The 16,033-nt window shown below is 39.1% G+C and overlaps 1 protein-coding gene across 4 annotated transcripts in view; it reads right to left on the bottom strand.

Moving 5' to 3' along the window:
* Nucleotides 1-16,033, bottom strand: part of evla (Enah/Vasp-like a) — a 34,216-nt gene that overhangs the window by 6,797 nt on the left and 11,386 nt on the right. For all 4 annotated transcript variants that reach the window (XM_032499486.1, XM_032499485.1, XM_032499484.1 and 1 more), the window contains exons 2-5: nt 6,879-7,047; nt 5,919-6,099; nt 426-483; nt 96-157 (exon numbers count right to left, since the gene is read on the bottom strand). In XM_032499486.1, coding sequence (XP_032355377.1) covers nt 96-157; nt 426-483; nt 5,919-6,099; nt 6,879-7,047 — 470 coding nt within the window. The remainder of the gene's footprint in view (nt 1-95; nt 158-425; nt 484-5,918; nt 6,100-6,878; nt 7,048-16,033) is intronic.

The following is a 16,033-nucleotide window of genomic DNA, read 5'->3' as shown; positions in this document are numbered from 1 at the left end:
AATACGATATGCAGCCTTCAATTCATTTCAGTCTCCAGAGCAGCTTTCTGTGTGTGTTTACATAGCCGGGTGTGAGTGTGTTTGTTTAACCTCACCTGATCCTGATGTCCGTCGCTCCCTCTCCTTGTGCGCTTGCATCTGATGTTGCTCCATCATCCTATAAAGTGGAAGCATGTCACTGGTCTATAAACTGTCATTTCCTATCAATCTGTTTTAATAGATTAAGCCTAATGTGTAGTTGCGTGTAGTCACTGTCCTTAAATTAAGATCTTAATTGGCTTTTCTAGGGATCATAGTTCTACAGAAGCCGCAAAGAGGACTATGATGCTTTGTTTTGTGTTTCCATTTAAAATGTCCATATACTCAGAATTGTAATGTTGTGAATATTTGCTTTTCTGTGCAAAGACAGCGGTTAGAAATGTTACCTCCTTTGTGCCTCGTTTTCCTCTGAGGAAGGCCCATTTTGGCGCTGGACGATTGGACCTGAAAGACACAAAGGGAGAGAAAAGAAATCAACCACATTAAAGCAAAAAGCGGCCACTGGTATTCCTAATTAAGTAAGGCTTCTTGTCCACAGCTCTCCGTTATGTGCAAACTTTCTTTACTTTTAAAAATTTTTAGTACTGAAACTGTTTGTCAATTGACAGAAGATTTTTTCATAACTATTTTAATATTTAGGTATTTTTTTGAGCTAAAATGGCAAATGTAGGCTGGTTAAAGCTCCCCAGGTGCTTTGTCTTTATTTTAATATCATAAATATTTTCTGTGTTCTGACATTTTATATACTAAAAAATGTATTGGATTGTTTGATTAATTAATTCATAAAAAAAAATTTTAAGTTGCAATTCCAATTTCTAAAGGAATTTACCCTCAGCAGTGACTATAGGCCTTTACTGCAGTAGACACCATCAGAAGCCAGTGTACTGTATGAGAAAACTACAGAGAGGGAAACTAAAGTATGTGTGTGACATAAATATCATGCTGAGCTTTGACGGTTGGCTAGTCAATGCTGTACATTGATAAAGTTTTGTTGGTGCGTGTCAACACCCAGCTGAGACCTGGTACGCACACACCTCAACCATCTTTCCCTTTAAAACTTCTCCCCTCCCTATCTTCGTTTATTCTCTTCCTCTGTCTAAACGGTTTGTATTTACTTTTTCCCCTTCCTCAGGCTTCCTCCTTCTTCCTGGTCTTTGCTTTCTCTTCTCCCTATTATGCAACTTTGTTTGTTACATACAGTATTTCACAGCATGAAAACGTATTGGTTGCTTTGTTTTTCTATTTTTCTCTATTATAGTGACTCTGTCCTATCCTGTTGAAATGTGTAGTTGTCCTGTGCCTCTCTTTCTGGCTTGTTTTCACTGAAGGATTCAGAGCAGATCTAAACACGTGTGTGTAACAGCTTTCAGACTTTGTATATATGTGTGAGATCACTCAGGTAATGAGATACATTTCCCTCGTGAGCCCTCAAAATTATAATAATTTTATGTATAATAATTGATTGATTGAGAGCTGTGTTTACTGAATAACCACACCACAGCAGGCCTCATGTGAGAAACTGTGACTTTGCCCTGGAGAGCTAACAAGCTATTTATAATGAAATTTACACAATATGTTGCCAGCCACAGGAATTTCAACAGTAAACCACAGCAGGAAAGAGTCTGAGAAAGTGCAACCAACAGAAATATCACAGGGAAATATCATGCACATATGAAACCAAACACATATTGGGAACAAAAACACATGGGATTGGTTAGCAATAAAACTATGTCAAAAAAGATAACTTATCAGCTTTTAGGTCACTATGCACACATTGTTTAAAGACGGTACCAAGTTATCAGCCTCATGACCATCTCAGTTTAGCACTTTGCTTGTTGAACGCCCCCAAGAGCCTCATTCTGGGGCGGCTATTAATGGGGAGCATCAGGGAGAGCGCTTATCACATATCACCGGAATACCAGTCATTAAACTTCAACCGTGACATCAAGAACACCCACAAGTGATATTTCCGTTGACGATGTCTGGAGCATGCGGGTGGCGGGCTGGGTGACGGGGGCAGTCAACATGAGGCAGAGCTGTGGATTCAAACTGCAGTTTGTCGACACAATGTGGAATACAGTGAGGGTTTAAATGGAATTCCTGGACCCTTTTTGTACCAAATGTAATGTACATTTTTCCTTTAACTGTTGTATTTTTGGATTCATTGTAATTTTGCATGAGATGTGTCATTTTGACTGTCAGAGCACTACAAGAGCTTTCTATTCATGTATTTTGTATCAATGATTTTTGGCTGAAATGTGACCTCCGACCTTTTAACTTATTATCTTTACTATCAAACTTCAATCAATAAGATCAATCAATCAACCAACCAGACTTCATTTAATGGCAATTCTTAATGCAGGTTGGTACAATTGAAGGTGCTTTACAGGCAACTGACAAGCTTATAACAAGACAGTGCAAAATATTGTCCTCAGGCAGTAACAACCTAAATGTGCTAAATGCAGGTATCACTTCCTGATAACTGGTTAGTGGTTTTCTTTTGTTGTGCTACTACAAGAAGAACAGAAAAAAAGACTTGGAAGATATCTTGTTTCCCTCACTCCTTGACACTCCCTTGAACGCTGCTCATTAGCTCATGGTAATTATGTGCTCTGCTGGCAAAGCTGCACAAACTCAGCCAATATTCAGATGGTTTAAAAGCAAAGAAACCCCTCTCTGCAATAAGACGGTACACTGAATTATTAACGGTTTGCTTTGATCAGTCTTGGTTACGCAATATTAGAATAGCAATGCTGATCTTGAATAAGCTTTCAGACAACAATTAAAGCTACAAGGGAGTTGATATAAGTGCTCTCTGGCACCTTGCTGCAGGCAAGCAGGCTTTTTGTTTAGGTATCAACACAACATTGTTTTTCCAGTCACAGCAATATTTGTTGCAGAAACAGAAAACCTCCGAGAAATAATTCAAGCACAGAAATACAAATGCCGACTCTCTGGTCCATCCGTCAACAACAGTCTGTTTTTGTTTAGGTGAGACTTCTGTACTCATTAACACTTCACAACCTTTGTACTGACATTAATAAAGTAGATGTGAAGGAGACAATGATCACCCTGTATTGTATTGTCAGCCTACATGTGTATCCATGCATATGTGTGTTGCTACTGCTGACGTGGTGTATGGTACACGGCACTCGCAGTTGCTATGGGGGAAGGAAGAACAGGAAGCCCATAGGAAGATAGGGCCTGATTAGACTTGCATTTTACAAGCATTTTATGGGAGCTCAGGAGACAAGTGTATGTGTGAGTTGTCTTAATTTGATCAAAGAATTAATTATTCGTCCCTCTTGTACTCCGCCATTCTTTCTTTTAACACTCACCAGACCACACAATTAAAATATGATGGATGACTAACAACAGTCTTCTCAGAAGCAGCAGAAATTACACTGATTTTTTTTATTAGACTGACATTAGACATATCTCAAAGTCTTCTGACTTTTATTCTGATGCGTACTCTCTGAATATGAATTCTCTGTGGATGTCTGGTGTGGAAATACCCGCTTTAATTCTCTTAGTTTTCCCAAAATCATCGATAATAAGGGTACAATTGTAGTTTAGGATTACCCGTTTTAGTTAATAAAGTACAAAATGCTATTAGTTCATTACAGATTAGTAAATCTCCTGGTGTGAAAAAACAAGTTCTGCAAATAATTTTAATTTTCAGTCTCTTTCAGTCTCTCCCTTCAATACATACTTACAGGCCAGATTAAATGTTGGGTGGAAAAGAAGAGATAAATAAAGTTCTGTTACACAGATTTGTTGTAATTTTTGGACTTGCCTCTTTTTTTTTTTTTTTTTTTTTTTTTTTTAAATTAAAAATGTTGGATCACTCTTTGGTGAAAGACAACTTTTAGACATCTGAAACTTGACAAGAAGCCCCAACTAGACACAGCTTTGTTTAGTAAGGGGCGACAGTCACAAAGGTTAGGAAAAGTGGTATATAATTCACAATTCACAACAATTTATTGTATTTTGTAAGTTTATCATATGTCTGTTTAGATAAATATTTTATTATTTTTTATTTTTATTTTATCTGAAACATAACTACAGTTTTCAGATAAATGTAGAGGAGTAAAAAGTATGCTATTTTTAGTTGAGATGAAGTAAGGAGCATAAAATGGAAATACCCAAGGAAAACACATGTGCCTCAAAATTACACTTAAGTGTACTTAACTACTTTACACCACTGTAAGCTACACAATGTACGCACAAACAAAAATCTCTTCTTCTTGGTGAGAAAATAGTTGATGCTCAATTTCTATTACCATGAAAAACATGCATGACTCGTGGACATATTTCTCTACAGCACGATACTTACGGAGGATGATGATGGCTGAAGAAAACCTTCTGAGGACACCAGGTGAAATCTCTGGAGTCAACATGATTTTTCCACAACCTACTAAGTAGTATACAATACCATCTATGTAACTATGCTACTTTTTTCAGCAGAAAACTTAAGTTTAAAATTTAGCCTTGCATGATGAGGCCCATAATCCCCCATCCAAGCAAATGACCAAATATAGAGGGCTACCCTGTGAGCATGGTGGGCTCGCATTAAGGCTCCATACGAGTATTTAGCCACCAATAGGAGGGTCACAGGATGGATGGTATGACACCGCAGTTAAACACAGATATTCTCTCTCCTCTCAACATCTTCACACACACACACACACACACACACACACACACACACACACACACACACACACCACACACACACACACACACACACACACACACACACACACAACACACCACAACACACACACACACACACACACACACACACACACACACACACAGATTATAAGTAGCCTAGCTCGTAACCAGAGCTAGTCAGACGCTATTTAGTAAACCAAGAGTAGGCGTGAGTCTGGCTTCACATACAGTTCAGGGTTCCAACAGAATTTATTTACTGTCCATGTATAAAAGCCCTTAACAACTACAAATCCGCTAATTTAACTATATGTTTCTAATCATGCTGTATATTGTACATACTTGTGTTTTATTTGGAAAATCATTGAAAATAAATTATTTGCAATGAAAAAACAAAACAAAACAAAAAAGTATCTTTAACTGAAGACAAATTTGTGTCAGCAATCAACCAGCCCCTTATATTGTTGTTATTGTTTGGTTGAGTTTGTACAGGGTAGTTGCAGTACATGGTAATAACCAGCAGAGGGTAGTACAGCTTAGTGAAGTAGTTACAATTCATAGGGGTTGAACATTGCAGTGTACTGATTGAACATGGACATGTATGTATACTTCTATACTGTATATACACGTATATACTTATATATACACATATACATATATAGTATAAATACAGTACATACATACAATTTAGATTATTGTGCCATTTTAAAAGGTATTTAAATGTATCGCTAAAATGTTGTCTTCTCAACATGCTGTCTGTTTACAATGTGCATCCTGTTTAAAAAGGTTAGGGTTTGATGAGTAAGTAGTCTACATAGTCAAAACACACTGAAAACATTTAAAAGTATGTGGATTGTTTCATTGTGGTCACCTGACATTCTTTAGAGAGCAAAAATAGATTTAAATTGTTCACAGATGACAGTTTAAGTCAGTTGGTCGTAATTTGAACCAAAACGTTCCATTAGCAGGTTTCCAACAACAGTTTAGGATTCAAAAACTTTAATTTCTCACTGTTCTACTGAGATGAGTCGTTTCATTTGAAGATTTCTCGGAAAGATCTCACTGCCTGCCAGGAAGTCAAATAGGAATGTGGACCTCGTAATAAAAAATTAACTGTATAATGGGACATATTAAATAGTGGTCAAAAGTGTGCATTAAAATAACCAAATGAATAATTTAAACCCTATACTGTCATGACTCCTTACCTCCATTGTCAGGTGAGCTGAGGATGTTGAGGGCAAACAGCATGGCGTTGGAGAAGGTGGTGGCCTCCTCCTTACTGGCAAAGTTCAGGCCATAAACCTGGCGGGCATCACGCCACTGATGGAAGGTCGGGGTCGCCTGATTGTATTTCAGGCCCTTCACTATGGAGTAGTTGATCACAACCTTCAAAAAGGGGAAGGAAAATTAAGCTGTGAATTTAAATGTAGATTTGATAATGTGCAACTGGCTGGTAACTCACAAGGGAAGACATATTGTTGACAACTGGTGAGTAAGGGAATGACATGCAGCAAAGGCACGCAAATAGTTATTGAACCCGCGGCTACTGTGGCAAGGACAGAGCCTCTTTACATGGGGCCCAACTGGAGAAACAAAACTTTTGAAGAAACAAATTTCTGCACTGACAAATTCCTAAAAAGGCATGAATTGTAACAATGAAACCTAGGTGGTGTAGTGCAAGTGAATTGTTCTGTCAAGCAGGAGTTACTACATTCTCTGCTTCTCTGAGGAATTTGATGTATAAATGTATTGGTTGACTGAATTCTTCTTGTAACTCTGTCATTTCACATCGGATTGGCCCGAGGTTCAGTGCTTTGCGATACCAGTCCCCCTTATTGGATTACTGGTATAGCTGTCTTATTTAATTGGTGTCTGTCTTGTGTATCTGTATCTTCTGTTGTTGTTGTTGTTTTTTATGGACCGTGAGTCTAATAGTAAAGGCTATCTATCTATCTATCTATCTATCTATCTATCTATCTATCTACAACCTCGAAAGATGTATCTAACTAATATGGAAGTGGCTAAAAACACCAAATACGGACGCCTTACACCAGCCATTGTTTAATGTAATTAAACCTAAATTTAATGGAGCTTCAAAGTCAATGAATCTGAAATGTCCTCTCATCACCAGGAGCAGATGCTGATTATTTTTATGCGTCTCTCACCTGCTGGTCCTGCAGTTTGACGCCCACCACTCTGAAGGTGTTGTTGGCAGTGTTGTGGTAGATGTTGATGCGGCTGAAGCCCTGCTGCCCAGGCTTGATGGGCACCCACTTCTTACTGGCATCGTCGTAGACCATCACTGAGGCCCGCGCCTGGCAGATACTCTGTTCACTGATGGAAGAGAGAGAGGACATAAGAAGAGTCCAGTCAATTACTGGAACATTGTTCTGTTGACTGTGGAGAGACGAACAGAGATCCAGTTTTTTTTTTCTTTCTCATAGACGGTTCTTTTGTCCGTCTCTCAAAAAAAAGATGAAACTTGTTATTTAGATTCTTTGTCCAATTTCTAAAATAATTTAAGCACCTTGTCTTTTTAACAAAATGTAAAACCATTTTCTTAGTGTTCAACGACAAGTAAGTAATTCATCTTGGTTGAAGACATAGAACCCAGACTATTATGTTTCAGCATCAAAGAAACTTTTATGAGAAGCTAAGTTGAGCAATAAAAGAACAGAAAACAACTGGAATGTGGGCGGGATTCAGTTCTCAATATTCAATAGTAGGTAATAGTAGATTATAGAGATGCTACACTGCACTGTTAATTCTCGTAATGTTACTGTTGACCAGAATAGTGTAAATATGATGGTGGTGAAGGGAAACCAATGAAAGAGTTACTGTATAATCATCTGGTTAGCTGAGGGGGTCACTGGGGAGCCACACCTTTCTGCAGTAACCATATTGGAAATAACACACTGCCACTGTACATATTTGACAGTTTGTGTGTGCTGAGGGGAGGGTGGGTTGCCATTTTTAAAAGCTATACACAAAACCTCAACTTAAAACCAAACCCTGGAAAATTCCCCTTTCCCTCCTGGCCTTTACTGTGTTGTGGTGGTGGTGGCACCATTACAGCACATGAAGAAATGTTAAAGGGCATCATTTGGTGTGCGTGATGTGTTGGGTAATAATACAGTGTGTTAAAAACGCAAGTGTTTGATCAGCAAGTGTATCGCCAGCTGGAGACTCATTTGGTAATAAAGCAAATAAAAAGTTGCATAGAAGCACGCAGCTTGAGGACGCATAAAATAATCATGTTCACAAGCACAGAGCTGAAAGGGAATTCATTCACTAAAAAGGCACATGTGGCCATTGACTTATGTTGCTTAGACAAATCACAAACCACGTACAAAATCGCCCCTTTCAAGAGATACAGCTGGAGTTTATAAAATAAAGAGCCATGTGAGTGTGATGTGTGACTTCTGTTATGACCTTATAGCCCCATAAGTGCCTGAAGGTGGAAACACATAACAGCAGGTGGAGAGGTGATGTGGAACAGCAGAGGGGAGGTAAGTGACTAAACACTTCTCTAGTTTTCACTTTCAACACGTCAGGGACTGACTCTCCGGCAGTCTCAGATTCACATTAGCGGTCTGAAGGTGTGAGGGCCGAGAAAAGCAAGCTAAGGAGCATTGTTGATGTGCTCACTGACTGTCAAGGTATTCCAGAGCCTTAATCTCTGCAATAGTTTATAAAAAATGACATTGCAGAAGCAAGAGGAATTGGTATCAGGTCGGTTAAGTATATACAAGTGTGGAACTCCACAAAATTTACCAGAGCTGCAAATTATTTCCATTATATATAATATGCATATAGCTAATGAAATTGCTTCATTTTCCTTTGATTGATACATTGATTAATTGACTAATCGTTGCCGCTTTAAAATTTACAATTTAATATAACCTTTTACAGTTTTCTCGTTATTTGATATATTTCTAATACGGCAAAGGTCTGGAGTGCACCACACTGTACCTTGTAGTCCCAGAAATGGTGACAAGAACCAAAAGTATGATTAATTGTTCTCAGTCTTGTATTATAAGGTGTAATGTTCTACCCCAAGCAATTTAGTACATTACATTAACAATAAAAATGGTTTACATAATAAAATGAGGAAGCAGATACATAAGGTTGTTTTTTTTTGCAGCAATTGCCAGGGGCTGGGACTGGGCTCCTCTGACAATGTTTGACATTGTGACACCTGCTCCCCCCCGGTGTGTCTATTGGCTTTACTCAAACCCTGCATACCTGATACCTGATATAGCCTGACGTTGTCATACTCAGATTCTTCAGAATATGAACTTCCCAACCTCAAATGTTGTGGGCCAGGCTAAGTTCAGCTGGCATCCTGGCATCCAGGCTACAGTAAGTCAATTATTCAGATAATACAAGTTACATGCTCTCAAAATAAATGAACAATTCAAAGTCTCAATATCAACGTGCTTTCATGTCCATTTTTTTCTTTTATCTAAAATTCTTTTCAAACAATCTTAGAATTAAATAATCTGTTTGATGATTGACATAAAAGATATTTATTTCCATGCAGCAATATCAGAAAGATGAGAATAAACTACACAGCAAACGTCATCTCATTCCTCAGGGAGAAGCCTTTAAAGCTCACTTGACAGATGGAACAATTCCCACGATTAAAACCACCCTCCCTCTGTCAAATATCCATCATTCCCCACTGCACAACTGTCATTGAGTTAACCAGCAGCAATATCTTATCAAAGCTATTACAACACAATTTATTCATGACAATGAAGCACAGAAACATTTTGTAGACTGTTAGATGTAGAAAGTCAGTAAGACAACAGTGAGACTAGATGTAGATTCTCATGGTTATACAATAAATCTCCTCCATCCAGGTCAAACAGGAATTTCAAAATCAAACAGGAAACATTTGTCTTTTACACAAGCAGATATAAACGCAAAGTTCCTCAAATACATTCAAATCTAGCAAAGAATCTGATCACAACAATTAAGACGTGGCACAGATGCAAATATTCATCCTTAACTTCATGCAAATGTCATCTTACACATCAAGATTAAGAAAAACAAGTAAACTAAATAATCATTATCACTGATAAGCCAGGCTGTAGGATATAACATTCTAAAAGGTTCACTGCCTCAACATTTAAAGAGAACCTCCCATTCCGAATGCAAAACCGTGCAAAATAACTACAGACATCATGTTTCCTACATCTCTAAATAAGTTTAACAGACTCTCTAATCACATAAGTGACATTTCTCTCCACTTCAGAGACCCGACAGACCACCAGAGGCTCACTGGGAAAAAACAGGGAGGGGAGGGGGGAGGTGGCTGCCTCTGTGTGTTGGATCTTCTTACAAAAACATGCCCTATTTCTGGAGCAGTTTGGGCCAGAGGGATGGAGTGCATGCAGCTTGAAGCTGAGGGTTTTTAGTTCTCTGCAAGCAGTCAGAAATAAAGCGGGTGTCTCGCCTATTTCTCCTTTGCATACAGTATGTTTCTCAATCAACACATCATGGGAGTGGGGTGTATGTGGCTGAGATAATTGCTCTCCATTATTTCCTTTGGTTTCATTAACTAAAGCGCTAAGCTAGATCTTCACAGAGCAGCTCCACTAATTTCTCACCACTTCTGACAGAGTGCTAAATGCTTCTGTGTGTTGAGTTACTGAGGGTGATGGACTCTCTCTGGGTCACAGACAGACAAAGCACAATAGGGCACATGATAGCTGCTTAACATCACAGCTGCTCCGACCGACTAAAGGAAAAAAGAAAATCCATATCAAAGCCCATTTAGCTCAAACGCTTGATACTTGACGGATTGTCAGCTGTAAAAAAGGGTGACTGAGTAGAGAGATGACAGAGATAGGAGAGCAGATAGGATCGCACGCAATAATCTGAAAAAGGTCAGCTCTTGCTGAAAATCACAATCAGTGACATTAAAATAACATGATGAATCAGACTGATGTTTGGAGCAGGAATGTACATAACAGGAAGAACTGAGGGCCACCTTAAAAGCACAACAAAAAACATTTGTTTAGAATATTTGAATTTCAAAGAAGACACCTTTATCAATGATAAACTTGAAGGGGCTGCACTTGAAATGCTGAAAAGAAGAGGGCCGGGATTGCCTCCACGTGGTTCTCACAATCCATACCCCAATTCGTGAAATACCAACGTTTTGTCAAGGTCACATGCACTAACTAAAAGGTTCAACACTATATGTGACTCCTACACATAAGTAGTCATGTGAACTACAATTAATATAAAAAATATTGATTAAGTTGTTTCACTCATGTGCAGAGAACTTGGATGAACTACAGCTGATCATTTCTCTCTTCAGGCCGCTCCAATCCTCTGAAGGTTTAGAGCCTGCTGGTATTTTCCCTTGTGTATTCTATAGACTACATCTTTAAAAATACATTGTAACTTCTCCACTACCAGCTCATGAATAAAAAACAAATACTGTATGTTTCTTACACCATACTGACAGAGCACAAATATAAAAAAAGAAGCTATTAGCTGACAATATATTTGTATTTTATTGGAGAAAACGCTTGTATTCTAAAATTAAAGTACTAGTCTGGTTCCTAAAAGTATCCTCTTGACCTGATTCGGCCAACAGCTCCTGTCTGAACATCTCACCTTGGTTTTGCTGGACTAAGCAGATTTCTCAGCTGAATAATTGTCACCCCAAAAGGAAGCCTTTGAGGGTTGAGAAGAAAAAAACAACAGAGAGAGAAAAACAAGAGCCAAGAGGATATGAAGGCTTCTGCCACACTGAGCACTTCCCCATGTCAAATAAGCCTCATAGGCGAGTGGTGAAAAGGAGGCCACATTCCCAGGCTTTTGAATTAAGCAAAGCACTTCCATGCACACATGGTAAGACATATGTGCCTTCACTCATCCCCACTCCTCCACACAAATCCTCCACACACACACACACACACACACACACACACACACACACACACACACACACACACACACACACACACACACACACACACACACACACACACACACACACACACACACACACACACACACACACACACACACACACACACACACACACACACACACACACACACACACACACACACACGTGTGTTTTCAGTCCATTAGCAGACATGTTGGTGCTGGAAGAAATGATGCCTGAACCTGTATCCTTGGTGGGTTGAGTGCACATATTTAGGAACAGTAGTTTCATGGCTCTGTGAGATTTGTAAGCTTCATGATTAGATCACTGGATGTATTTAGGCTGGCGAAGTGTGTCCTCGGCATACTGAAACAGTGGGTTGGGGGTGTTGGGGTGTATGCGGCGTTCTCTCTGGGTATAGCACCCCTGGACAGAGCTGCTGTTATCATGGCAATTAGCTTTTGTGGCTGGGGTAATTGTTCCATCCTGCTGGCACACAGTGAAGGCACCCGAACAGACCCGAACAAATGATGAGTCATTCAACACATCCCTGCACGGCCAGCTCATGACAGCAGTTTAGATATATCGGGCCTTTGTTAACGTGATGAAAACTAAATGTTAAAAACACTACCAACGACTACCAAAGCCGTAGAGAAGTGTGCCGTCAGCACCTTTGGTCCTGGATCAGAGTAGGAAAATGTAAAAAAGTCCTCCCAAAACCAAAGCAGAAACAAGCATTTTGCTTTAAAACAGTTGGAGGCATCCATTCTATATAAGTCTTGTTAAATATCAGGAGAATCAGGGAGTCCTGGCACACACCCTGTGAACCGCCTTCTTAATCGCATCCTTTGAAACATTCATCAATTCAGGGGCCTCTTCTGTTTAACAACTACATGCTTCCACTGGCTCAGATTATGGAAAACAACAAAATAAGTAACCATAGTTTTGCAGACGACACACAGATTTACATAACCTTATCACCAGGGGACTGTAGTCCAATACAAAAACTGACAAAGTGCATTGGACAAATTAACGGCTGGATGTGCTAGAACATTCTGAAATTAAATGAAGGAAAAACTGAGATGCTAGTTTTTGGAGCAAAAGAGGAACGATTAAAAGTCTGTGCTCAGTTTCAAACAACAATGTAAAAAACAACAGACAAAGCCAGAAATGTTGGTTTAGTCATGGACTCTGACCTGAATTTTAACAGCCACATTAAGACAATTCTAAAGTCCGCCTATTATCTCCTTAAGAATATATCAAGGGTTAAAGGACGTATGTGTCAACCGGATTTGGAAAAACTGCTCCATGCTTTTATCTTCAGTAGACTTAACTACTGTAACGGTGTCTTTACAGGTCTCACTAAAAAAATCAATCAGACAGCTGCAGCAGATTCTGAACGCTGCTTCTCGAGTCCTCACTAAGACCAAGAGACTGGATCACATCACTCCAGTTCTGAAGTCTTACACTGGCTTCCTGTACCTCAAAGAATTGATTTCAAAGTACTTTTGCTAGTTTATAAATCACGGTTTAGGGCCAAAATACATTTCTGATCTTCTACTACACTACAAACCACCCAGACCTTTCAGGTCATCTGGGACAGGTCTGCTTTCTGTCCCCAGAGTCAGAACTCAACAGGGGAAGCAGCGTTCACTTTCTATGCTCCTCATATCTGGAACAAAACTGCAGATCCGCTGCTACTTTCAATTCTTTTAAATCAATTTAAAAGATGATGTTGCATTTCTTTTAATGGTTGTTAATTTCTTTGATGGGAAATTTCTTATACTGCACTGCATCATAGAGGTGCAGCAGTTGATCTGCACAGCTGGTGACAACTGCACATTTCCCAATTTAATCAATTCATTTCATGCCTATTAACTTGCTTTAAAAAATCATAATGTCCTGTAAACCAGCTGAGAGAGACAGAAGCATCCAGAGAGGCTTCCTGTGCAGCAGGAGTGATAATTACACTGTTTTATGCATCCCTGGTCGGCACTGTAGATAAAAGAGACATGCAGTCAGTGTCAAGGAAAGTTTATATAACTCAAACTAGAGTTTGGTAAACAAACAATGGCTGTGTTAATCTCAGCAGAGCAATATGCTGCCATATCTGAATGTGTCTGTCTGTGGAAGAGGGAGACTCCAAACAGTATATAATAGGCATGTTCTAAGTTTGGGTTTATCCTGGATACGAGGGTAGATGTAAACAGGTCCAATAACCTTGCAGACTACTGTGAAACGTAAAGCGCAAACAGAAATTTAAGTTGTACCTCAACTGAAAGCCTCAGCTTGCCAAGACTGAGGCCTCTATGATGTCTTACTACCTATCTCAATATATATATATTATATATATATATATATATATATATATACATATATACACACACACACACACATATACACTGTATATTATGGCACCCATACTGTACACCCAAAATAACTGATATATTTGTTTTAATAAAAGGGCCAGTTTAGGGCAACACACACACACACACACACACACACACACACACACACACAAACACACACACACACACACACACACACACACACACACACACACACACACAGATTGCTGTGTATGGCTTTGTTTAGTTGTTGTTATTCTGTCACCATGAGGATTATAGCCTCCAGGGTTCACCGGTCATTTTGGGGCAAAGCTGTTGCCTGTGTATAGTATGGGTGGGGTTTATACATTTACCGTATGGATGCCTGTGTTTGTGTGTTTGGGTGGGTGCTGGGGTCCAGCTAACAGAGGGAAGAGGTCTGTCTGACTGCCTGGATTAGAGACAGAGGCTGGCAGGCTGATCATTACCTCACTGCAGTCTTAAATCTAAATTAACCAAGACTTAACTCTAGTACAAGACCTCTAATCTGCTCCATGGGGAAAGTACTGTTCAGAGGCACATGGAGGGAAGGAAGCCTACAGGAACTAAAAACAGCACAAGCCAACTTTATTGCTGAGAAACAGTGTGAGGCCGGGTCATTTGTAAGTGAGCAAACTAAGCACATTTAGCTTGTTTAGAAGAAACTGTGAGAAACGTGATAGATGCCAGATTTCAAGGATTGCAGTAATGATATGTAAACATGCTAATAAACGACTATATGTGGAACACAGTAATTAAAACTAAAGAAGAGTCACATACAGGCATATAGCGTTATTATTAAAGTCCCGTTACCCCTGCCAATTTGCCAAGCATGTAAAACTAAATTCTTTTTTTAAATTTACTCAATTTCATTGTTTTTGTTTGGTTGGTTGTGTCGATCCACCACTTTGGTCCAGACTGAAATATCTCAACAACTATAAGACGGACTGCCGTGAAATTTGGTACAGACATCAGTGTTCCCCTCAGGATAAATTGTAATTACCCTTAAAGTTTTCTCTGGTGCCATCATCAGGTAAAAATTCCCATCAGCTTCCCTCAGCTGTCCTTTGCTAAAAAGCAGATATTAGTGAGCTAACATGCTAAAGATGGTAAACATGGTAAACATTATACCTGCTAATCATAAGCATGTTAGCATAGCGAGATTGTTGCCAAGCCTTTATGCTAAGCTAAGCTAACTAGCTCCTGGGTTCTGCTACAAATTTACGGTACAGACATGAGAGTGATATGGGTTGTCATCTAACTCTCAAGGAAGTGAATAAGTAAATATTACCAAAATGGCAAATTATTCCTTTAAGTATAGTTCTTTAAAAAAATTTCAACCAAAAAACTATTTATTTGAATGCTATATACGGCAATATCTTACAGTGCAGGTTTTCAGCTGCTAACATAAAACTCGACTTCACTCAGAGGGTGCAACAAAGACCTATTTTTCTTTGATACAGGGCCAAATTCTAAAGTTGCATTTCTACTTCAAGTATGTATGCATGGGACTTTCTATGTGGGGGTGCTTTCATTGTATGATTAAGACCACAATGGTAAAGATTCAGAGACTTTAAATCTAAGCTTTAACAGCATAAAAATATCTCTATCTCCCCCATGAATGCATCACAGTTCCGCCAATAACAAGACTATTAAATACTGCCACTGCAGTTCAGAGACTCGTAATCTATGCAATGTCATCTGTGCTTCAACATCCCTGTTTTATCACGTTGTCCCAATTGTGATAACTGTATGGTGTATGTGTTTATCTAACCCCTGCCCCAATGACACACAAAGTACTGTGTAATACTGCAGAAAGGGCTACAATTAAGCCCAAAATGGAATGGAGGGGGAGAAAGAGAAAGAGAAAGAGAAAGCAGAGTACCATTGTCTTAATGGCATAAATGCAAACCGCATTAATGTGCTTATGTTCTAAGCTAAATGTCCCAGTTGTGTGCAAAAAGCTCAATCTCATGTCATGATGTATCAGTTTGCAGTGCTGCTACTTTTAATTCTCTCACACACACACACACACACACACACA

This window comes from Etheostoma spectabile, chromosome 20 (genome assembly GCF_008692095.1).
Source record: "Etheostoma spectabile isolate EspeVRDwgs_2016 chromosome 20, UIUC_Espe_1.0, whole genome shotgun sequence".
NCBI classification, from domain to species: domain Eukaryota; kingdom Metazoa; phylum Chordata; class Actinopteri; order Perciformes; family Percidae; genus Etheostoma; species Etheostoma spectabile.
Note: the sequence above shows the minus strand (reverse complement) of the source record. Positions and strands in the feature narration are given on the sequence as shown.